The sequence below is a fragment of the Lepisma saccharinum genome, chromosome 18, assembly GCF_977018435.1.
Source record: "Lepisma saccharinum chromosome 18, izLepSacc3.1, whole genome shotgun sequence".
In the NCBI taxonomy this organism is placed as follows: domain Eukaryota; kingdom Metazoa; phylum Arthropoda; class Insecta; order Zygentoma; family Lepismatidae; genus Lepisma; species Lepisma saccharinum.
In genome coordinates this window covers 22,729,701-22,755,696 of record NC_139246.1, presented here as the reverse complement: position 1 = coordinate 22,755,696, position 25,996 = coordinate 22,729,701, and the positions used below count along the sequence as shown (strand labels likewise).

At 38.9% G+C, this 25,996-nt stretch overlaps 1 protein-coding gene across 3 annotated transcripts; it reads right to left on the bottom strand.

Annotated features, from left to right (window-relative positions):
- Nucleotides 1-698: 698 nt before the first annotated feature.
- On the bottom strand, nt 699-24,190 carry LOC146001899 (uncharacterized). 3 transcript variants are annotated; one of them, XM_083139616.1, is made up of 4 exons: nt 24,029-24,190; nt 7,224-7,495; nt 4,031-4,142; nt 699-2,865 (listed from the first exon to the last, which is right to left on the bottom strand). In XM_083139616.1, the coding sequence occupies exons 2-4, from the start codon at nt 7,489-7,491 to the stop codon at nt 2,601-2,603; spliced, it is 645 nt and encodes a 214-aa protein (XP_082995742.1). In that variant the 5' UTR covers nt 7,492-7,495; nt 24,029-24,190; the 3' UTR covers nt 699-2,600. The 3 variants fall into 3 exon arrangements, with proteins under 3 accessions (XP_082995742.1, XP_082995743.1, XP_082995744.1); XM_083139617.1 differs by lacking the exon at nt 24,029-24,190 and adding an exon at nt 21,084-21,197; XM_083139618.1 differs by lacking the exon at nt 24,029-24,190 and adding an exon at nt 19,058-19,084.
- Nucleotides 24,191-25,996: the final 1,806 nt, after the last annotated feature.

Sequence of the window (25,996 nt, the reverse complement as noted above, 5' to 3'; positions counted from 1 at the left end):
TATAATATATACTCCCTCTGTCACATAATTATTGTCCGGTACACTTTTGTTTGTTGTCCCATAATAATTGTCCGATATTCAACCTGTGACATTGGTGTATACAGAAGAAGAAAATGAAACGCGGGAATGAGTCATACAACGTTATTACTCAAGGATCAGTACTGGCCGCTCAAGTATCCAAAGAACATAAATAAAAATTTACCATTTTGCCATACCGGACTATAATTATGGGACAGAGGGAGTAATACAATACAAGGACAGAAGAATAATGAATTGATTGATTGATTGATTTAGTTTATTTTACTTCGCGTTTCGTGCCTCTTGGCTAATTTGCGAAGATGGGGATGAGTGATGAAATTGATGAATGGACATTCACAAACAACCAAGCCTGAGCGGGATTCTAACCCGGGATCCTTGGCGTCGCAGCGTGATGTGCTAACCACTTTTTTCTTCTTAAGGAATACCCCTATTCGGCAGTATCCCCCGTCATTCACACATTCGTACACTTTCACACATGTCAATTTCCACTGTATTCACATTGTTTCTCATTATTCGGACGAACACAAACATCCAAGCCCGAGCGGGATTCGAACCCGGGACCCCTAGCGTTGCAGCGCAATGAGCTAACCACTCAGCCACAGGGTCCGGCAGAAGAATAATGAAATACGATACAATATTTTTACTATAAATATGCAAGAATAAATGTTTTTTAATGGATTTTACATATAAATATGTAACTTACATATATATACACATTACAAAGTGACTTACCAGTACAGGTATATCATAATGAGGAAGAGGTATTTCTGAAAAACACTAGTTTTTTTTAAAGCTAATGGAAAAGCGACAGATGTGCGAAATTTGGTTAACCAAATTCAGAATTTTGAATTTTAATTGTAAACAATATCAAAACTACATAAGTGACTACTAAACACTAGTACACGTTGAAAAAAGTTACCATTTGATACGTCCTTTGCCTTTTTCTTAGTCTTTATTGTCTAGAAGTAGTCCGTAAACCTGACTTGAAGGTATGGAATGTTTAAGGGTGCGGGACAATGCCAGAGTTCGTAGACATTTTTTTTATTTGTATATATCCTCGTAATATATGACCATTTTGTGTTGCCTAAAACACATCACTAGCTTTCAATAGTACTGTATCATAAGGAAAGTTCCTGCATAGAATGGAGGACTCTGATCAAATAGATACAACACTGATAGAAAAATAAAACCACAATTTTGTCATATCGCCATTTGTGGTGAAACAGTAGAATTCTTATCTTAGTAAGGCCCACGGTTTGGACGGATCTTGTGACGTCATACAAATAAATACCACTAAATGAAACAACTGGGAAGAAAACCTAAAACCTACAAATGATTAATAATCAATAAAAACGCTAAATATATGTGGAAAATGACCATTAAGTTAAAAAGAAACCCACCCAAAATCCAAAAATGAAAACAATATTTTCTGGTTCTAACTGAAAGGAACTGAACACTATATATTGTTTATCACAGTCTTCAAGGTCCAGAGAAAAGATTTTTCATTTCATAATTATCCTGAAAAGTTATCCAATGTGACAATTAGTAATGTATCGTTGGTTAAGTCTGTAAAGGTCTGATGCAGGGGTGTAACCAGAATTTTCAATGTGGGGAGTAGGTAAGGATATATATATATATATATATATATATATAATATATATATATATATTGGAAGTGTAATGGCAAATTTAAAATTGAAATGGCCATAAATGAAGGCATTGTGAGAATTTGGGGGATATTCAGCAAGAATGGGGATGGATTAATTTGGATAATGAAGATTTATAGATGACAGAACCAATCAGGGGTGTCGCGAGAGGGATGGACACGAATGACGAAGAATCACATACAAACAGAGAGCTAAAGAGAGAAAGAATGAGATAAATAAAGTGACAGATAGAGAGAGGCAGAGACACAAACAGAAGGATGAAAAAGACAAGGAATGTTGAAAGAAAGAGATGGGCAGTGAAACAGTGAGAGAAAATGAATAAATGGATAAACAGAGAAAGAAACAGCGAGCATAGAAAGAAAGAGAGAAGAAAGGAAATAGTGAAACAAAGTGGAAAAGAAATGGAAAGATAGATAGCAAAGAGACGTGGAAAGACAGGTGTAGGTACATAAACTGTGGAAGCCATGTACAGAGAGAGAGAGAGAATGAAGGCAATAGACAAAGAGGAGGAAGATAGATGTAGGAAAATGGAGAAAAAAGGAGACAGGGAAAACAGAAAGAAAGTGAGAGGTAGAGAACATGGTGGAAGAGAGGGAGAGAGATGGAATTAGAGCAAGAAAGAAAGGTGAAAAAATGATACATCTCTGCATGACCACTGACGGAGACCCCACCTGAAATTTTTTGTTCACACTCAGACCTCCCCCCCCCCCCCCAAATGAAATTTTCTGGAGACGCGACTGGATTAAGGAATCTTGAGGATTCGGGTCTAGAATAAGGATTAGTTTAAAATCACTTGGTTTGATGGTTGAATCAGTGTCCACTCTACAGAGGTCCCCCAGAAGCAACTGAACAACACCGTCTGGAACACCCAGAAGAACACTTGAGGTACGTAACGTTAAGTGCACCTGGCACACTCCGTGTTCGTTTCTTCGTTCTTTTTCCATATCTTGAGCACTTCCTTCGTCACGATGTCCTGGCGCTGTTGGCGATCGAGAACCTCGACGCGCTGGAAGTGGATCCTGTGGCTTCTCAAGAACTTCTCCATCAAGTCTGTGTATCTGACCAACTCCGCAAACACGGGGGGCATCCGAACACCATCTGGCTTTATGCATTCCTTGTGCGGGGTGATCAAAAATATCAAGCACTTGCCGTTCTTTAGTCTGGAATTACACACGGTAAATACACACAGCGTGAGAATATATATATATATATATATATATATATATATATATATATATATATATATATACACACACACACATGATTTTACACATTACATAGATATCTAAATTTCAAATTATCTATTTTGTCAAATATATATTGACAGGCCCGTAGCCAGGATTTTATTTCCGGGAGGGGGGCTTATCCCTTACCCGCAGAGGCGCACCAGAAATATTTGTAGAGGGGACAGGCCATTGAAAAAACTTGATTAGTAGAAATTATAATGACAATAATAAATATTACCACGGTTATAATTGTCATTTAATAGTAACTATTTTAAGTTATTAAAAATAAACCAAATTTAATCCAAATTTATTGTTGTTATCATTATAATTATATAAATGAAGAGACTTTGCTACAATATCTACCGTATGAGTGACATTATTTTTTCCTATATTTTGTACAGTTAGTATACTGAAATTCATAGTTATTGTATTTTGTTATTAACTTTTATACATTCCGTTAAAATAAAACACTTTAAAAGTTAGGGGGAAATTTTACTCCTAAAGTTTATATTGTACAAGCTCTCACAAAGAAAACTAGTTAAGGAAGTAAAATTAATTACCACTACACTCTATTTAAATTTAATATTTGTAGGATTTCGGTGGGGGCATAAGCCCCTTTAGTCCTCCCCCTGGCTACGTGCCTGCCTTGAATTATCATATCCGTAATTCTAGTTTCTACCAAATGGATTCTCAACAAATCTGTCATCCAATCTCTCTCTCTGTTCATGTATCTTGGACTGGATTGATTTATTTTATTTTACTTCGCGTTTTGTGCCTCTTGGCTGATTGGCGAAGATGGGGATGAGTGATGAAATTGATGAATGGACGTTCACAAACAACCATGCCCGAGCGGGATTTGAACCCGAGACCCTTGGCGTCGGAGCGCGATGTGCTAACCACTCATCCACAGGGTCCGGCGTATCTTGGATATCGTTTAAATATTTACCCTTCTTTTTTGTTGCCTAAAACAGATTTGTTGTCTACATTTTGCCAATCTTTTTCTATTTCTTGACGGCAAGGGAAAGCCACAGGATGAAACATAACGGCACGCTTGCAAATTGGGACACGGTTAAAGCCTACGAAAACATATAGCACTCACCTTTGGACGTATTCCTTGAAACCGTTGCTTGCGCATACCTCATCTCTCTTCTTTTCCCCAAGATACTGCCATACGTAAACGACGGGATCAAGACCTCTGTCCACAATGTAATCTGAGAAGGAAAATTAAATGAACTGAATTCTTGCTCTAAGTCCACTGTATGCAAAGAAAGGCTAATCGGGATTGGACCTACAGTTTAAAAGTGGGATCCGATCCACTATGTGCCTCCACCGGGTATCGAACCCGGGACTCCTTGATTACAAGGCGATGACGCTACCACTGCGTCACCTGGGAGGCCCAAGAGGAGAAAAAGACACCGAGCTAATGTTTTTTTAAGAAAATATAAATCTATTCATGGAAGCTCGGGTTTTCCATTTTTCGATTTTAACCTAGGATAGAGGAGAAAGGTGTCAATCATGTAGGAAGGATTCAAATCCCTGCTTACTGAAGTAATGACATTTTCGGGAAGAACTCATTGGAGGAGTGGGGCCAAGGAACTTTCTGCTCCCCCAAAATTCACGTAGAAGGACATATTTTATGAAAAACTAAATATGCTGACCAAGGCAGTAATTTATTTTATTAAAAATATAAACATTTGTACTTGATACAGAGTCTGAAGAGGACCTTGCTAGAAGGCTGAAACGTTACTTTTAGTTTATGTTTTTAATAAAATAAATTACTGCCTTGGTCAGCATATTTAGTTATTCATATCATGGAAACAAGGCTTAATAGTGTTATAATTACACATTTTATGTATATTTACATATATAAAGTATTGTTTATGCCGATCTTGCCCCCCCCCAAATCACCTTACTCTCAAAATTTATCTTAAGTTCGCACCTCTCTTCGCCGGATAATATATACGAGGGGGTATCGAAAAGTTTTAATTATCACCATGAACTAAAGGAAACAGCAACTTAATGCACATATTTCTCCCAGCGTTTCTTGATCTTCCGCAAGCCGTCATTGCAGAAGTCCTGAGATGCGTCGAAAAACAGTGTTCCTCCTCTTGCATGACATTTTGTGTTGTTGAATCACCAACCCAGCAGTCGATTTTTCATTTCAGGGAACAATAAAGAGTTACTTGGGACTAGATCCACATCGGCCTCAACAGATCACGCAGTGCTTGCTTCTGGAGAGGAGTCAGTAATCACGAAACTCCAGAGAGCTGCCACCTTAGACATGTGAAGTTTGTCGTTAATAATTTCCCACACACTCCTGTAACTAAGACCAGTTGCATGCATGGTCATGTGGAGGGTTACTCGTTGGTCTTCCAGGATAAGATCTTCCACTTTCATCACTGAGGCCGCAGCGTCCGTGAGTGATGACCGTTCACTTCTTGGGTCGTCTGTGAGGGACATGTGGATACTTTGGAAATTCTAATTTCACCTCACAACAGTGTCATACCGATCACGTATCTAGAAATATATTTTGGGGGGTCCGAACCAAGCGTCTCAATAATAATAATAATAATAATAATGTTTATTTAAAAATATTTACGTCATAATTAAATTAAATATTAATTAAAATATGTAAATTGATTAATATTGCATTTTTATTATTACATGAATATGAAAAAATGGTATAACATCAAATATTTATTATCTAGTTTGCGTGTACTTAAGATCGCCAAAATTTGTACAAAAACAAGGAAAATTAATGTTAAATAGATAAAGAATTTTATGTAATAAAAAAGGAGATAGATCCAGTTGACGAAAAGTAAAGTTTCTGATTAATATTTTATGCATATTATCATAAGTAGTAGTGTGCATAAATCTTATTTGGTACTGTCCTTCAAAGCCGTATGATCAAAATATAATCCTTGCCTTCTAATAAGTTCAGCCGGAAAAAGTAAGAATAAATAAATAGCCAACAATAAATATAGAACGAATACTAAACAATTATATTTTTATTATTTAATTGTAGTGCTTGGTAAGTCTTTCGGGGGGTGACCCCCTAAATATGTCCTTGGTTTAAAAAAAACCTTGTTGATTTCATTATGTGGCCCCTGTTCCGATTTCATTTGATCCACTGTAATATTTAAGAGATATAAAAGAAGCGGTATAGAATGAAATAAGGTGAATTAACGGGGGAGGGAGAGAGAGAGAGAGAGAGAGAGAGAGAGAGAGAGAGAGAGAGAGAGAAAGAGAAGGAAAACATACGGCAGAAATATACAACATAGAGAAATGAAGAAACAAAACCCACAAACGCACAGAAAGAGAGACAAATAGGAAAACAAAAGAGAGTAAGAAAGAAAGACTAAGAAAGAAAGGATGAGAGAGAGAGAGAGAGAGAGAGAGAGAGAAGTGAGAAAATAGCTGAACATCGATAGAGAGAAAGAATAAAGAAGAAAGCGACAGTAGAAAGGGAGACATAACAAAAAGGCATGATAAAGAAGAGACGAAGTAAACACAAACAATTACTTTTGACTTCAAATATACGTACTAAGGATAATATATTATCATGCAACGTTCACAACCACACTACTTTTTGTGTATGTTCAATATTGCCTGATATCTCTTCTCCCTCTCCCTCCCTCTCCCTCCCCCCTCCCTCTCTCTCCCTCCCCCCATTCACTTCATTTAAAGTGATATTGGTGTAGATTAACTGATCTACACCAATAACAATATTATCGTAATAAAAGTAAAACAAGAATGCCAAAACAAATAAAATTATAAAATTTAATTCATTTATATTAATAGAAAGCAAGAACTAAACAAGAACTTATATACAATAAAACTATTTCAATTATTTTTGTGATTTCTTATTATCTTTAACCAGTTAGTAAAGGAATTACTTTGCTACTTTATAAATAATATCTGATATGAAAAAAAGTAAAAAATAATTACTTTATATGTATTTAAGAATAATACATTTTATAATACATATTTAGTACGTTCCTTTTATATTTCCTAACATGATGAAAATATATATGTCATAATTTTACACATGTTTCATATTTATTTATTTGTGTGCAGTGGGGGTGACTAAGGGGGGGCAGTTCTCCCCACTTATTGCCTCCGCACTATGGCATCTTAATGCTAAATCTTTTCTACAAGAGAAAGTAAACTGTCCTTGCCCCCCAGTTATGACACCCAACGCCGCTACTGTTTACGTATGTGAAGATTGTTCTCCCCCAACAAGTCTTGAATCATTTCGCATGCTGATTCCCAGTAAAACCTGTAGTACCCACCTTGCTTGTTCTCGCAGTTGACGCTGTCCAGTTGAACTTGTTTCTCCAGGATTTCCAAGTTGAGGGAATAGAATTCGTGTTCGTGCTTGCTAGGGTCCTTGAAGACACCCATGTGGATGTTCCTGCATTTGATAATTTGCCTGGCGATCTCAGACTCCTTCTTCAGCATTGGCAGGGCCTTCGTGACATCCTCCAATAGCGTCGTCTTGCCCGTGGAATGGGCACCGGTCAGGATCACTCTGATGATGTCATTCTCCGTCGAATCCATTATGCTGCAAGGAGAAGTAGTCTGTGATTTGTAGTTGCAGTTCTGTTATCAAAATCACATCACATCCTCAACCGTATTTAACCCTAAAAAGCTAACGTGTCGTCTGGCAGACTACGCATATGGGGCCGTTTTCCTGTTTAACCCCCTTCCACTAAAACCTTCCGCTCCCCGTTCCTGGTTTGAGTTAGTGTTTTAAGTCCACTTTGTGCACAGTAAGGCTAATCGGAACTGGACCTACAGTTTAAAGTGGAATCCGAACCACTATGTGCTTCTACCGCGTATCGAACAAGGGACCCCTTCATTTCAAGGCGACAACTACCTTTATTTGGATCAGAGAGACTGACAGGGAAGTATCGGTGTCCTTTTACAAGCGTTCCTTCAGTGTGTTTTTAATTTTGCGCCGTCTGGCAGACGAAACGTTAGTGTCTACGTACAGTCGGAGAAAGAATTACCTGGGCCACGGGACCTAGAATTTCGTATCGTCTTAAAGCCTGTTGTTTATGCAATCCAAATAACAAATTATTCGCTTAAGTTTGTCTGGTGGATCTGAGTTCTCGGGAAGGATTGAGCATTGATAGCATGAGTCACATGACTCATGCCGCCCCAGCAACAACAAACAACACCTGGGTGCTAGAGTACAACACACATAAATTTGCCGTTGCGTAGATACCAATTTTCGTTTCGTCTCCCTCTCTCTTAGTATCACGTGTTCTACCCTGCTCGAAAACCTTCGCTATTGTTGCCATATTGTCATTCCATTCCTGGACACACTCGTGCAAACATCATTGAAAACAATTGAATAGCTCTCCAGCTCGCGGTTCACACCGTTCGGCAGGGACGGTAATGTGGCAATATAGCACGGCGTAGTGGTTGCTTCTTTTATGCAGTGCATGTTCATTGGCTAGCTAGTAACTAGTGTTACCAACTGTAATAATGAAGCACTATTTCTGTCACGGAAGGGGAAAGGCAGGTAAAATGACGGTGAGTTTTGTTGGATTGGAAGCACCATATTTTTATTTCATACTAAGTATTTTACCGGTTTGACGTTGTGTGCGTGTATTGCGTGTGTATGTGAAAGTGTGTGTTTGTTAATGAAGGTTAAATTCCATAATACCTCCAGTTCTGTCAAAGTTGAAATAAAAAACCTTACATAGCCAAGCTCGGGAAATTCTAAGCAACGTGCACGAGTTCATGAAGGAGGAAGCCAGATAAGGTGTTAGCATCCCAATACAGCATTTTGACAAGAGAGCAGCGGCTGCGACTGGAGTTCCTGAACGAACAATCAGGGCTATCATGAACGAAAGACAATCTCTTGAGATGTCAGAAGGCCCCTCCACATCATTCCACACTCCCGAGAAAGAACAACAAAGACCAGCGACCAAATCGTCAGTGAACGCTTTCGATGAAAACGTTATCCGTAGGCGCATATACGACTACGCTCTGCGTGAAAATGAAGTGCCGACATTGAAAAAATTGCATGTCAAATTACAGGCGGACATACATTTTGCGGGAAGTCAAGAGAGTTTGCGACGTTTGCTGCGAAAGATGGGATTTAGGTGAAGGAAGAGGAGGCTGTCATTTTTTCTGCTTAATGCGATGCATATTGTTTTCTGTGTTAAAATTACCATGCTTTGATGGGTGACCAAGTTCATAGCAGGGCCGGCGGAAAGGGAGGGCGAACCGTGCCACTGGCCAGGGCGGCAAAATTTGAAGAGAAGAAAAAAATAAGCCTATTGAAAACTGTGGTCGAGCGAGATATTATTTTGCGCTTAATAGTATTGAAATAGCATAAGAAGTCTCATTATTTATTTTATATTTTGATGTTTTACTTAGAAATATATTGATTTTCAATTTCCCGTTGCTGCGTAATGGCGGGGGGAGGGGGGTCGAAATGGAGCGGCATCTGCCGCCTCCGCCCAGGGAGGCAAAATGACTATAGCTCTTTTCAGTTCTTACGTCGTGCGGTCTAGAAGCTGGCAGGGGAAGTGGGGACCGGGGAACATGCCGCTGACCAACCAGAGAACAGACCACCTAGCGGTGGAGCCGAGAGTTAGGCAGTTGCGGGAGGAAGCTGCAGGCGCTAACTTCGTTCTGCACGTTGCTGTGTTGCCAATTCACCGCGTTGCTGATGGTATTTTGCCCCAGTGTTGATTCCTGTTTGTTATGAGCGGAATGTAGGAATAACATACGTGGGAGTAATTGTTGTCGCGTCGTGTATTGCCTAACTGCATTGTTTCTTCGATAAACGTGTATGTGGCATGTGATGTTACGTTTATTTGTACTCTCGCTGTTCCATTGTGACGCGAACTGTGCAGCATATTGTTAGGGAAGGCAAAGACAGTCTTGAATCACCGCGCAAACGAATCAAAAGGAACAGTATCACAAAGGCAATCGACGGTTGCGATAAAGATATAACAAGAAGAATTATCCTCGGGTATTATGTAAAGGGTGAATATCCAACACTGAACAAGTTTTCGTTGATTTGCATACATTAATAAGCTTTCAGTGGGGAGTTTCGTCGTTGTGAAGGATACTGAAGTATATGGGGTTCAAGTACAAAAAGAGCAATGACGGTAGACGATTTCTGATGGAGAGAGCCGATATACGAGTTACAGCCAGAGTAACGTTTTTGAGAAAAATGCATCTTCTAAAAAATAAGGAACCTTTGCCCTATATAGGTATTTCATTTAGATGAAACGTACATAGATCAGAATTACGCTCCAACGAAAATCTGGCAAAATAAAGAGGGTACAGGGGGTTTAAAAGTGCCCGTGGGTAAAGGTGGGCGCATTATTGTTTGTCACGTAGGTTCCAGTCACACTGGTTTTCTACAGGCATGTAAATTAGTTTTCAGTGGTTTTTGCAGTTTTTAGATACGCTTGACGAAAGGAATATCAAAGACGCAGTGATTGTAATGGACAATGCTAGCTACCATTCGGTACAGTTGGAAAGAATTCCTACAACGTATACCCTTGATATCATACACTTATCGGTATTCTACTGACCACAAGATGGGGATAACACGCATTCTCAGGCCATACACGAACAATGGGACGTCTGTATTTCATGGTTCTTTCGATTTCAACTCGCCTTTCCCGCTACTCTGGCAACGCTGCAGTCTCTCTCTCTAACCGGCCTGTCTCGTTGCGCTGGATAGGTCGTTTCCCCGCTCTCCACTTCCCCTGCCAGCTTCTAGAGCGCACGCCGTAACAACTGAAAAGAGCTATAGCGCCAGCCCTGGTTCATAGCAAAAGAAAAAGCCGCACAGCTTATCGTCTAGTGGCAGTATATGTACTTGATATTGTTGTGGAAACCGGCATCGTTTGTAAATGTAGAACAAAGGCAACCGACTTTCGCCGATCACAGAGAGGAAATAATAATACTGCTTGAGGAGGAGTGTTGTGGTCCAATTGTCGCTTTTTAACACGTTGGCATGTTGTTATCTGCCGTTGCAGTTCCGTACCAGTGTATACGGGTTTTGGGAGTGAACAGCTAGAACGCCACCAGTGCATTAATGCAATGAAAAATAATATTTTTTTTATTTTGTTTGAAATCACTCAAATAAGGAATCGTGTGAAGAAGTCTTCTTTGCAGCATTTTTGGTAATTTTACTTATGTGTTAGTTCATATTTTGCGAATTTTTAGTCCATATGTATGTCGCTACATACAAAGCCACTTGTTAGTACATATTAATCCTAGTCCTGGTATAATGCATGGCGTTTAAAACTCAACGTTAGATAGACCTGAATTCTCTAATTTCCTTGTTGTACGTAACAGCTGTGCATCGGCGAACTGCAGCGATTTTTCTATCTGCTCCATTAGCAACACTGCTTCTTTAGTTCTGTCGCGCATCGCACGGCAGAAATATCTGCGCTGGACTCTACGTGGCCTCAAGAAGAACATTTCAGCAACTGGTTTCTTAACAAGATCTGCTGGTAAGAAAATATTTTTCGACTGATACTACTCATTGTCAAGAAGGTTCACTGAAATGATGGTTCTCATCACAGGCCACATGCCACACGTTAATGGTTTAAGTCCAGTTTACGCACTGGACCTACAGATAAAAGTGGGATCCGAACCAAATGTTCCTCTATCTGGTATTGAATTCGGAAGCCTTTGGTTACATGTCGAAGACGTTACCACTACGCCATCGGAGAGGCAATGGAACGCCTTGAGAAAAAGACGAGTGAAACCATATTTGGCGTAAATTTTAAAAATAAGACAATATTTTGTGGTCACAGTTTCGAACCGTGGGAGAGGCATTTTTTGTCCCATCGTCCATTTCACGAGTTTATAATTCTTCCTCGCCGACACGATTAACGCGAGTGGTAGAAGAAAAGCGAAGTAAAATAACTGAAACAGAAATAGGAAAAAGCGAAACAAATTTTATCCATAATATTCAGTCGTGTTCAAGGAATGCTACCTTTAAAGAGAGCCGTGGTCTCTAACTTGTCTTTTCCCCTTCCTTTGTGCTTTCGATTCCCTCTGTCACGATTGGTCTAAAACTAATTAATGCGACGTTAATTAAACAAACCAAACAACGAAACAATGCACAATCAACTGCTCAACATTCCAATTTTTTTCGAATCGGAAAACAATTGAGATGTAGTAAAATGAAGCAAGAAGCAGTCATAAATGGTACGGTATAGAATTAAATCGGTGAATATGTTCCATTTGATTGGATTTTTGTTATTTAGTGTCGCTATTCTTTCACTTTTGGAAAATAGCGACGATGAAGATGAGTAATGAGTGATGATATGATGACATTGATTAACGGACACTCACCAAGAACACCCATGGCCAAGCCGAGATTCGAACCAGGGGCCCATGCTGTCGTAGCGCGCTGTGCTAACCACTCTGCCATGGAGGTTGGTTAGGAGTGGACATTATACCATATTTTGTGTGCGCAATTGGGATCAATCAATGGAATGACTAGGCATATTACATTATTAATATATTCATATCATAATATCACGTCATATTATTCGGCACGAAGTAACATCAGAGACATTCAATCTTGCATTATTGCCTTTCAACTATTTCTTCGACTTCAGGTTAATAACATCAATAAGATAAATTATGAAACAAATGATAATGAATGTGGGATATTGACAGTTATTTCGAATTACCTGACACAAGCAACATTAAGCAGACTCGGTGGGCAAGCTCATTAAGTGGTCAACCTTCGATCTCGTCACCAAAGTTCCCGGATTTGAGTACCGTCCTTGTCACAGGTGTTTGAGTTTTTCGTCATTAATTTCATGTAATGGTCACTCGTCCGCGACTACAAAGAAAAGTGATGTTACGTAACAAAACTAATAAAAATAAACATGATCGAAGAGTACTTATTTCATCTCTCACGAAATCTCCTATAAAACCGGGATATATATATGAAATATATGTATCTTCACATACTTTTTCGATTTCTATATTTAACTAGCCGAGACCGAGAACGGGAGAGCAATTTTCAATGCGAGAAACCGAGAGACGGAAACACTGTATAGTCTTGTTTCTTTCTTGACATCTGCCTAATTGAGTTGTTGTTCTGTTCGTTATTGGCTTTGTATTGGCAATTGTCATTATTCTTCCCCTGTAGGTAAACCATAACGACGATTTATGATGAAATAAAGCAGATAAAAGGGCAAGAACAAGAAAGCCATGCCTGCCTGGGACTTCAATCCAGAACCTTACGTAACGAGATTTGAAATTCTGGAGAAGGCATCTGCGTTTCGCTTGGCTTTATCTTTCCTCAACTTCTGTTATTTTATCATGCACGTATAATTAAAATGGATCTGAGAAAATACGTTGCGATCCATAATTGTGTTGGTTTTTGTATGTGGTTGAACATGACATTTTCTTACACTGTGACAATTTCTTTTTTAGTTTTTCTGCACAGATAAGCTAATCTGGACTGGACCTTCAGTTTAAAATGACATACGAACGACTACGTGCATCCACCGTGTATCGAACCTGGGATCCTTGATTATAAGGTGACGACTTTATCATTAAGCCATCGAGGAGGCCCCGTGAGAAAATATTATTCACTCAATCTATAAAATAATTTATTTAAACATTTACATTTTCGTTATCTTCTTTCATTTTGTTAAATACTCTTCTATGTCTCTCTTTGTCTTGGAATTTCTTCTTGTTTCAGGAAAAAAATAATACATGCAGGCTGTATACCCCTCCCCCCATATGAATAGATAGAAAGCTCACTCTCGAGAACTAATTTATAAATAACGTAACCATTAGGAAACAATTCGAACGTTAACTGATATAACTGCAGATGAAACAATACTTACAGACCCAAACGAAATATCTATTCTTGTATAACCTCACAGGCAACAGGTATCTGGTGAGTCATTCACTCTTGCTAACTACGAGCGAAGGTCACTGAACCAAATGGTGGCAAACAGCCCTCTGCTCTACGAAACTAGGGTTAGCAGACGAGGCCCGTGTTCCTGTTATCAATGACGAACGAAATAAGGAGGAACACAGCTTTCATATCAAACTAGACCTGTGTTTTGGTCCAGTCATTGCATGATGAACACTTTCTCCTTGTGGCCTTGAAGGCCTACGTAAAGGCTTCTCTGCAAGAAAGATATCTTACCATTGAAGGGAGGAAAAGTGTGTGGGTGTATCGAGGTCCTTCAACTTTCGTATTCTTCTTCATTTCAGAACGCGTGCTGTATCGTCGATTTAATCCAATCTAGCCGTTCTAGGTTCTGTTTCTGTTCGGTAATTTCACATTGTCTTCCTGCTTATGTTATTCGCGACGAAGCTTCTGGTTTCGATAATCTGGACAATAACGGGATTGTGTTGGTTGGTTCATTTGGTGTCTAAGTCCACTTTATGCACAGTAAGCTAATCGGGAATGCACCTACAGTTTAAAGTGGTATCCGAACCAATATGTGCCTACACATTACTTTGCTGCTAGATATTTGCATGCTAAGATGTAGGAAATGCTACATTTTCAGTGTGTGGAATTAAGATTTATTTCTGATACGAAGAATCGGAGAATGGAGTAGTGTTTGAATTTTAGCCCCCCCTCCCCCCCACACACACACAGGATATCGGTCGTGGTTTTTATAACGAAATATAACATGGATGAATTGTGTCAAAAAAAAACTGGAGCCTATTCACATCCCTACGGAACTTGGAGGAAAGTCCACATAGAAATTAGAAAGTTCTGTTCCGACAAACTCGGGACGTATAGTAAATGAAAAAGCAAAGTGCTACCTTGTGCTTTGCACCAAGCCATGAAGGCGTGTAGGGGGTGCGGAGTTAGTGTCCCACACTTTCTTGTTACGGTCGAAGGTGGAGATAATGTGATCAGCACCACGCCCCTGGCCGCCTTTACCCCCCCCCCCCCAAAGTTTCCTAGAGGTACCCACTTTATACGACGCTGGGTGGGCGGCGGAGCCACTTGAACAGGTGGACAAAATTCCAATTCTCCCCAGTCGGAGATCGAACTCAGATCTCTCGCATGGTAATCAAACTCCCTAACGACCGAGCTACCGCGGCACATATGGTATAGTAGCCTTTGTAATTAAGGTAATAATTATTTTAGCGTTTCGTTCAACGGTTTTAGGGGAATCATTTTCGGACATAGGCTATAACTCTTGTCGGTTCTGCGACCTGGCTTGAGAAAAGGCGATTTTATGACGAACAACATTCCACCTAACAAGTCACGTGACTTTCCTACATTTCCTGTGTCTGTTGGCTATTGCATGAAAGACAAGTTGCTCCTTGAGACAGACAGAATCACCCGATCACCTAAAGGTGCAATGTGTGTTGCCTACCTTTCCGGCATTATTTACTGCCATTAAGTCTTATGGGGAAGAACTTTTTTCCACCACTGTACACCAAAACTTCTACAGCAACTTCGTAAGATTTTCCTATCATCCTGAATGTGGAAATGCCAAAGAACTAATGCAGATACTCAACAACAACAAGGGAGGAAAATTTGTGCATTCTGCTCCTCCAGCAAGATGAGGATGGCTAGATTCTTCTGCTCAATTGCTCCGAAGCCATGTGTGGTGAGCACCAGTCAAAGTGTTGATTTGAGTGCACATAAGACTTATAAAAATATAATTTTGCATTCCTGCCAAATTATTCATGTATTTTGGAAGTAAATACTAGCTATTGTAGTAAATAAAATAGTTTTTGCAAAATTTAGACTGCGTTTTAATTCTGAAGAAATCCGTAGTCCAGCAGACGAATGGTTAGCCTTAATGTTTGGCACAGGACACGTTAGCTTTCTGGGGTTTTAAAATGATCGGATAAAATGTTCCTGGAAGGAATTGAGGGGTCTAGTGAGAGAGGGATCTATGCCACAAATCTTGAAAATTTTATTTTTTGCCATTTTCAGTCTTCTCCTACCATCTGTCATCTATCATGTGAACTACAACCATGTGGCATAACTCCCGCTTGTTCTGCAGCAGATTTTCTGAGTTCTTGAATACGTCCTCATCAGCATTTTGAGCGAGAGAAGGAGCTATGCCACTTACTGATGGTGTCTGCAATAGGAGTGGCAGAGGTTGTGTTGCAGTAACCGGTGCTAGAGTTAATATCAGCCCTGAAGTTAAAAGATATCATGGCAATAATGCCTTATATTCCTCCAGTTCTGCATGGTGTTTACCAAAAACTAAAATCCACAGAAACAATGGACAGTGAAGATCCTCCAGAAGAAATATGAAGTTGTCTTTATGTAGGTCATATGTAATCCTGTGAACATGATTTACATTCAGGCAAAAGTATTTAAGCCTCGTTCAAAGTATTTGATGCGGTAGATTGATTTTTCCACATGGGTATACCACAACAATATACCACACATGTTCATAATAAATGGTATTTATATTGAAATTCATATTTTTCCTTTTGAATACTTTACCTAACAATATGTTCAGAAAAAAAATTACCCTTTGTTATACAAATTATGACTCAATGCAATGCTTTAGAAAACTCATTTTTTTTCCATTTTTTGTCAAAGTGGCATAGCTCCCTCTCTCACTAGACCCCTCAATTGAAATACATTACAGATAAAAAGGTTCTTTACGGTCCAGAACCCATTTACGCTTGCTCATTTTCTCTTCTGGACCGGAATTAAATTTATGTAATATTCCTGGACCTTTAACAACCCTGGTATGAATGCTGAAGCAGGAAGTGACAAGCGACAATCGAGTCGAAATCGAGAACGAGACAGGGATATAAAACTCGAGACTAGACCGAGAGAATGTCAAGAGATGCAGCACCAACACACTCCTAAACGCCTGGTTTTGTGCCACTTCAACGTGTGGCTAGCGACACAGCTTCAGCAACTTGGGAAATATACTGTCAGTAAGGATGTTATGACGTCACGTGTTTATTGCCTGTTGTACAAAATACGATAAAAGCACTAAACCTAACCTACCTAACCTATTAAAGTGCTTATATCTGCTATTAGATGCATAGGTGAGTGAGTTAGGCAGGTCAGGATTGGCGCTGTTAGTATATATCTCCCAAGTTGCCATGGTTCTCGCTAACCGCTTGTCTTTCTGACAGTGAAGTACGCAAGAAGGTGGGAGGGGCTGTTTTCTCTTCTTAAAAGAACATCAGATAGATGAAACCGAGTGGCAAGGCACTTTCTGTCTTCTCAAATTACCTCAAGGGTCGTGGCAGTTATTTTGCTCCCCCCAATATATACTCACATCTTATTTTAAATGTATAGAGATATACAGTGTGGGGGGAGGTGCGTGTGTGTGTGTCATATGAAGTCAAAAAGTCATGTGAAGCCAACACCTCTGCATGGCCACTGAAAGAACCAACCTCTATCAAAGTCCTTTCTCCAGAAAAATAAAGGAGATAGAAAGAATTGGAGATGTGTAGAGAGAAAGTGAGTAAAACAGAAAGAGGAAAAGAAAATTCGAACCAGAGAAGCAAAAGGGGAAAAATACCAATACAGAACAGAAATAAAGATGGGATGAAAGTACCTGAGAAAAGAGGCAGAATTGGAGACAAAAAGATATACATTTTGGGGAAACAGAAACAGAATAAATATAAAAAAAGAAAAGTGTGAGATAGAGAAACGGAGAAAAAAATAAAAAAGAGAAAGACACGAAGAAGGAAAATGAAGAACCGGGGAAAGAAATAAAGGGAATGAAAGAAATAAAGGAAAAAGAAAGATGAGATGGAGAAACGTAGAAAAAAGGAAGACGGAAAGATAGAAAAAGTAAATGAGAAAATGAGGGAGAGAGAGATAGAAAACAAGTGAAGAAGAAATGAAAGTTAAACGTAACAATAATAATCATCAAATAAGAGCTCGCTTTAAAGCAATAAATCAACATGAAACAATATAATTCAGAAAAGAAGAAACGGATGAAGAACTTGGAACATTAGAGAGCAGTGTTTCTATGGAAAGTGTTATTCCACAAAAGATGTCAAAAAATGATGAAGAATGCTCTAACGTGGAAGCTAGTGACAAATGCCGACCTCACTGGTGGAGTGGTTAGTTAGTACAGAGTGGTACGAATCCATGGATCCCGGGTTCCAATCCCGGCCTGGGCACGGGTATCTTTTGGAAGTGTCCCTTCATCAATTTCATGATATCATCATCATCTATGCGATTAGCGAAAAGTGGCAGAGAAGCGAAATAAACCAAATAAAAAAATCGAACCCGGAATGACAATTACAGTGGTCATAAAAAAACAAAAAGAAACGTATGTTTTCAAAAATTTATACAAAAAAATTGGTATGAATGAAGAATATAGAGATGTCTCTAATTACGCTAATATTTGGTATACTAACTAAATTTGGCCTTCTAATCACGAATCTGTTGTTAAAATGCCGCGGACGCGTGTAAAAATTCACGGGTAGCCCCACAAAACATTGACGGATAGCCCCCAAAACCATTCACGGATAGCCCCACGAACCATTTCCGGCAAGGTTAGGTTAGGTTAGGCAGGCATAGTTAAAATTTTGTTCGTAAAACAATGCGAAAAAGCTTTTTTTTTTAAAAAAAATCAACTTACATCAGGTTTTTTCACGATTTCCAGACGTGTCGGCGGCATTTTAACAACAGATTCGTGATTAGAAGGTCAAATTTAGTTAGTATACCAAATATTAACGAAATTAGAGACATTATCTATATTCTACATTCGCTCCAAAAAATTTATGAGGGATTTCGAAAATAATACTTAATTTAAAAGGTAGTACAATTGTTATGCCAATATGTCACGTGAAGGTAGAAGGTGGATTAAATGTATACAATTCTATGTTAATTTATATTTCAAAACTGGAGGATTTGTATTGTAGAAAATCAATATTTTATTACTATCTGGACAGAGCCATCTATTGGGAAAGTAATAAAACTACACATTTTGTTGGTTAATAGGCTATATTGCTGTTGAATTTAATTCTTGGAATCAGCATGCTGAAATTATTTAGAATGCGAGACATCCTAACCCATGTCGACCAGTGCTATCAATGAATCAGAAGCACCATGAATAGTAGTAAATTTCGTTGAGAAAGAATGGAAGAAAAGTGTTGCAGCCTACAATGGTATTAGAGTAATAAGAAACAGCCCTACCTTCAAGCGCCTCAGTGGGAACTGGCGAGGTAGGTGATAAAAATTGCTTCTGCACAGGCATTAGTTACGTAATAATATTACGTGACTAACTATATTATATGGAAGTCAGATTATTCACACTAATTTCCGACAGGAAATATGCAATTAAATCAATGTAATTTCAGTACTTACCGTTACACCAGGACGTATTCTTACAGTGCAATATATTTACATTCTCTCAGTGGCGGCGATTACGGGGGGGGCAGTTGCTACCCCCACTTTTGCCCCCGCACTATGCTAAACCTTTTCTACAAAGGGAAATATAACTGTCTTTGACCCCATTTTTGGCGCCTTGTCTCTCGTGACACTACTTGCGCAGAGACTTACTTTCGCTTGCTCGCTCCAGACATTCCGGGGACGGAGTATAGTAAAATAATTTAAGTTAAATACCAGTGATGTTATTTTAAAAAAATAATTTAAGTTAAATATCAGTAATATTATTTTTTTAAAAAAATGTCTTTTTAACCTTCTAGGCAATTGGCAATTTGCGATTTTTCACTTTGAGTTGGAAGTGATGATTGATTGTAGATTTTGAATGACAAATATATATAGTATAAAACAAATGAAATGAACAAATGTATTTATATATATATTCTTCTGCAAATTGTCATAAAGTTTAATGCAAAAAGTCATGCAAAGATTGATATGATTGGAATAATAAGTAAGTTCAGTGTGAATATATTAATTTAGTAAGCCTCTGAATCAATATTCAAGATGAATTAATTAACTAAATATTTCAAAATATAAAAATGGCAAAGTGCTCCCCTGAATGAAGGCGTATAGGGGGTGTGGGGGTAACGCCCCACACTTTCTTGATCCGGTCGTGAGTGGGGGTGATGTGATCAGCATCACGGCCCTGACCGCTTTTACCACTCACGGTTTCCCCCAGGGGCCGCTTCCAAAGTTAGAAAAGTTCCCGGATTTGAACCGGCCTGGGATCGAACCCGGGACCTTTAGCATGGTAGTCAGACGCTTTACCGACTTTTTTTTTTTTAAGGAATACCCCTATTCGGCAGTACCCCCCTCATTCAAACATTCGTACACTTTCACACATGTCAACTTCCACTGTATTCACATTGTTTCTCATTATTTGGACGAACACAAACATCCAAGCCCGAGCGGGATTCGAACCCGGGACCCCTAGCGTTGCAGCGCGATGAGCTAACCAACCACTCGGCCACAGGGTCCGGCACCGACTGAGCCACCGCGGCCACATATAAATTATATTTTATTTTAGAAAATTGCTCAATATTATATATGAAAATTTTAAAAATATGAACTGTTTGTTGTAAACATGAAATTTTGGTGAATATCAAGTTCACCAGTGTACAGAGAAAACTCACAAGAAAACAACAACAAAAAAATTAAGTGAGGAACCAATTTATTGAACTATGTTCTGTGGGGAGGGAAACCTTCTATCTGTAAATTTAATTGGAGTACTTTGGAATGTTCACAGAGACAATGTCACTTATAAAACATCTCTCTAGCGATTGAAACGCCCTATATAAAGTGGCACCTATTTTAGAATGTCTATGAAGGATAATATACCGGTCCCATTGTGTCCTCTGAGGGGGTAGGTTCAGAATCCATTTAATCTATTATATTTCATTCTGGAGATATTTTAATTTTTCAGGATGCTTTACACTGACACCCGCTTGAAAAAATCGAAACCGCCGTCTTGCTTTGTGCTCTCGAAAAACTTTATGAGGAAGTAAAAATTGTTTACAGTTAACTGCAAACGATGGAATGAGGCTTTATCACTTTAACTTTATTTTACATATTTGAAAAACTGGTGAAATTATCTTGAAAATAGTCATATTCTAAAAAAAAAATATTAAAAAAATCTAAATTTCTTTAGAATATTGTCTTTTTTTTATTGACAAGGCAAGGTAATGTAAATTTTCTTTAGAAATTGAAAACTATTGGCCTTTTCTTAAATGAAACACACGCAAATCAAAACATTTCTGGGTCATTGCTTCGAACTTACCCGAATGAAATTTAATGAAGTTGCTACCAATTTAATGAGTTGGAGAACATTTCCTGAAGGCGAAGCCTCACAGTATCCTTAAATATGCCACTGAATTTAGAGACTATTGCGTGTGGATTCTGTGACCTTCTCGAGTTGTAGACATAACACCACTACTGCCGCAAAAATCGACTTCATATCGTAAACGTTTATTATCGATTGTGTTTTCCGCTGTTAATGTCTTTCACGTGCCTGCAACTGTGGAACAAGGCCGACTTAACACACAGCAAAAAGAATGCAGGACGTTCTAGAAGAATCTCAAGCAGACACCGATACGAGAAAAGCCTCGGTCTCGTCTCAAAATTCGAGTGGAGGAAACCAGATCTACAACGACACACACTTCTTGCTTCCCCGATGGCGTAGCAGAGGCACAACCACGATTTTTTGTCTACGGGGAGGGGGGAGGCAGTACGAGGATAAACGTGCCAATAATAATAATAATTGCATCATAATTTATTATTAATAATAATACATTAAATTAAATTATTTATTAAATTGTTCATTATTATTATTAGTGGTGGTGGTGGTACTAAAGTCGTTTTCACGTTCAGAAGACACAACGGCGCTTATGGAGAAACCGTACAGTGTTGCCAATACAGCGCTAGCTCATGTCGCCGGGAAATGATGAGCTTCCTTCACAATGTAGGTGTTACATATTTTATATATATAATGATAATTATATGTAATTATTAATATTAATATTATACTGTGAACATTACAGTTCATTAGCATGCCATTTTCCCATTAGATTTAATTTAATACACAGGCACATTTAATATTCATTCGCCTTTCTCTGTAATTATTTCATAGAATAACATTGAGATATGGTAATGTGTTACATATATATATATATGTATATATATATAAATTCATTATTGTCTATGAATTTATGTGTACGTTGGAAACTGAAAGGTGATCTTCATTTCAGTATTAATGTCGACAGTAATGTAAACAAAAACAACGTGTATTTGCGACAGCACTAATGTTGCTCACAACAGCAGCATTGGAAATAATTGTCAATTATTAAATTAAAGTAATTGCAATTCTATTATAACAAACTGAATGAAGTTAATATTTTTACTGAATGAAAATAAAATAACAACTCGAAAACTTGGTGGTGATAAGCCGGAATGCTGCGGTGAGTCGGCTCACGATGGCCAGACAACGTCCCCTTACTTCGCGCGCGGTTCGGGTTAAAAAGAAACTCCAAATGCATGGAAGTAATATTTCTGAGAACCTTCGAGTGGTTATAAAAAATAATTTCATTATTTTCTTCAGAACTTTGTCGCTGGAAGTTTTTACTTGGAATTACAGAACAAAAAATGACCAGCGACGACATTTTCTACTGCACGAATATATAAAATCTCCACATACTTTATTTAAATATTTTTATAGCGAATATGCTTTAAAGTATTGATAAATTCTGAGCACCGCCATCACCTATGACAATTAGAAAACAGTGTCAATTTTTTTCATAATGAATTCTTCAATTTTACGGCATGTTTCAACGTTAGGAATGAAAACAATGTAAAAATTTTGTTTTCACAGAAAATTTGCGTTTTTAATTTATCTAAAAAATATGTAAACAAGTTACCACTTTTTTGTGCTCACCATCGTATTCTCTACAAAATTTCCTGGAAAACTGCAGGTACCGATTTTACGTAAGCTAAATTTGTAAATCGAGAAATTTCACAACAGCGCGCTCGTATTTTCCATAAGAAAAGCATTGTCCATAAGAGCCCATTGTGTCTTCTGAACGTGAAAACTACTTTAGTAATAGTAATGATAATAGTAGTAGTACTAGTAGTAGTAGTATGAAACGTCCCCCTGACCGTATGTGGTTGCGCCACTGAGGCGTAATGGTAACGTGGTCTCTTTGCAATCAAGGGATCCAAAGTTCGATCCCAGTGAAGAAATATAGCGGTTCTGAAGCTCACTACCGTAACATTCAGACGAGACCGAGAGTATATGTCCGAGAAACTCGGCCTTGTTTCTAGACTTTAACCGACCTCCGTGATGGAGTGGTTAGCACAGAGCGCTACGACGCGAGGGATCCTGCGATCGAATCCCGGCCTGAGGTAAATTTTTCGAGCACTGATGCTTGGGATATTCACTAACAGCCCTGAGTGATATCTTGCATTATGCAAAGTCTAAAAAACAAACTCAAAGCACAACGCTATAACAAAGGAACAAAACAGCACCATAACACAACAAAGAAATAAGACAACACAACTAGTTAAAAAAAATCAACCCCGCACGTGGTTATGGCGCAAAAATAATGAAATGCGCCTTGAAATGTAAAGAAAATTTGGCAACAACGTCTGAGTGCAAGCGCTTATCGGGAGCGGTTTGGCTATTGCTAGCTATTGTTGCCAGTGTTAAGTTTCATGAAAGGGTTGCCGATGGGGACATAATAAACGCGCAGACTTTAGCATGGGTGTTCTTTGAGTCTTTGTGAGTTTCCCTTCACTAACTTCATCATATCATCACTCACCCTCATCACCGTCGCGATTAACAAAAAGTGGAAAAAATCGACGCAAAATATAAAAAAAATCAAAATCAAATCGAGACTTTGGTGTGATGATATAAAACCTTCCTAAACCAAATTTACAGTTATTTTATCATACTGATCAAAATGAGTCGTGTAAGTATAGCAATTACAAACTCAATCCATTAGTGGCAATTCTCAATATATGCTACGTGGATGTATACATTCAGTATAAAATATCGATTTCGAGGGTTCATAGCGTCTATACACGTGAGGATTTGTGCGGTGACACGTTGTATGTGTTGTTTGCACTATATATTTTGCTTCCTCGAGACAGGACATAAAGGATAGCTCCACGTTGCGGTTAGCCTAGCGCAACATGTTATCAAATCGAAGTGAAATATTAAAAAGTACTCACATCTGTATGTAACTCTGGTTGACTTCAGGTTTCGGTTCACTTCTGCAAGGAACAAATAAAGCAACTTATAAATATGATCACCCAGCTCCTAGTGGCGATAATGAAACTGAAACGGATTACACGCCTCGGTATTGTTCCACGTGTTTCAACCTAACCCGCTCTTTACCTCGGGAAATCCCCTATTCTGCACAAAATTGCACAGCGTGTAGCAAACACATTGTGGCACTCAATTAATCGATGTCGTCATGGTTGCCAGTGTTATTTAAAATATCGTCCTTTACAGTACAGTGGGATCCATGAGTATTACCGTGCAAATTGTCCACGACCATTTCAATATTTTTTTTCTCTTGCATCCTATGTGTTTTTAAGCGATGGATTTTTATGTATGCTGGTGGAGAAGTTGTGAACAGCTTGTTTTGAGTTTCCTTTTAATTCCTGAAGCTCTTATTGGGTCAAATAAAGTGCACGAACATGGTGATGGACACTTTGCACGGTAATACTCATGGATCCCACTGTACAATCCTATTCTATCAAGAAGTTACCTATCTTCAGTACTAAAGGTCTTTTATACTGCTACGACGGCCGATCCTAATGCTGTCGAGGGAAATGGGGAGCGGGGAAGCAACCAATCCAGAACGATAAGAAACGCAGCAAGTAGAACGAGGTTCACGTAGTACTTCTTGCCGCGTCGTGATTCTCGGCGCCACCGCTGTTTTCTGGTTGGTCTGCGGCGTAATCCCCACTCCCCACTTCCCTTGCCAGAACTAGGATCGGCCGCCGCAAGAGTAGAAAAGAAGTGTCAAATTATTTTAGGGGGGTACAACTTGGATTTACGGATTTAAGAGGGTAATGTACCCCCTCGAAAAGTTTGAGGGTACATTGTACCCCTGTAACCCCGTTCCTGTGACACTGTTCTGATTATTGCTGTTACGAAATACGTATAAATTAATTATTTTTTAATCATTATGTTTATATTGTGTTATGCCTCTACTTCAGACTAAGTAACAAAAATCTCTGATTTTCACAAATTTTCTTTATAGGGGCCGCCCACCTATACGCGTTTGGTAGACCCTGTCCCGTTTCCCGCGCTTGCCGGTCGTTGGCATTTCTAGCAGGCCAGACACACGCAGCGTTGCCGCTGTAGACCGAGTGAACCCCGCGTTGGGTAAAGCCGAAGCCAGCCTGCGCATAAAATACGCGGGAATTCACAAATTAAACATGACGCTAATCAGCACCACGCTTACAAAACAAGCTTCTTGCAGACACATAAAAAACATATGGGAGTTAGACCACAACGTGGCAACAGCGATTGCGTAAGCGCCTCTCTTCTGGCTGCCATTCGCTCCTCGCTGCCCAGCAGACGACTTTTTCCTCGTTTCTCATTGGCACAGAAACTGTCAAGCGATCGCTAGCGCGGGAAAGCTGACAAGTTGTAACAAACACAGTATAGGGCCGGCCCTGAAAGCAAGCTTATGCATGTGATATTGTTTGCGAATTTCAAGTTTTCCGATAATGGTCTTGGCAACCCTGATTTTCTCTTACTATTTTTTTTTTTAGAAGTTATAGCAACGTCATTGTCTCGTCGTGTGTTGTGTTATCTCATTGGTGATTCATGTGCAATTGTTGTTTCCGTTTTGATATACAAAGACATATGTCCGGATCCACTTGAGACAGATGTCTCATTTATCCTGAACTGATGATGTATTTACAGCTGTATTTCCGGTGAGCCCAAGGTTTTTTCTTTTGCATGGCACATTTATGAAGTCGTACGATGAAAAACAGTTACCAGTATGACCCCTCACTTATCACTTCATCGCACATTGATATTTTTTCAATTATCAACGCTACAACACATACGTTTAGTTATCACTCTGTAAACGCATGAGGCGTTGTTGTCGAATTTCAACCGCAATGGGAGCGATGGCAATGCAATCAACTGTTTGCCATAATTATGCCCTTGCGTTGCCA

Excerpts from the sequence above, each read along its gene's own strand:
- LOC146001899 (XM_083139616.1), bottom strand. The coding sequence starts at position 7,491 with ATGGATTCGACGGAGAATGACATCATCAGAGTGATCCTGACCGGTGCC. Across the intron at positions 4,143-7,223 it reads CAACTGCGAGAACAAGCAAG|ATTACATTGTGGACAGAGGT; the intron begins GTGGGTACTACA and ends TTTCCTTCTCAG. Across the intron at positions 2,866-4,030 it reads TTCAAGGAATACGTCCAAAG|ACTAAAGAACGGCAAGTGCT; the intron begins GTGAGTGCTATA and ends GTGTAATTCCAG.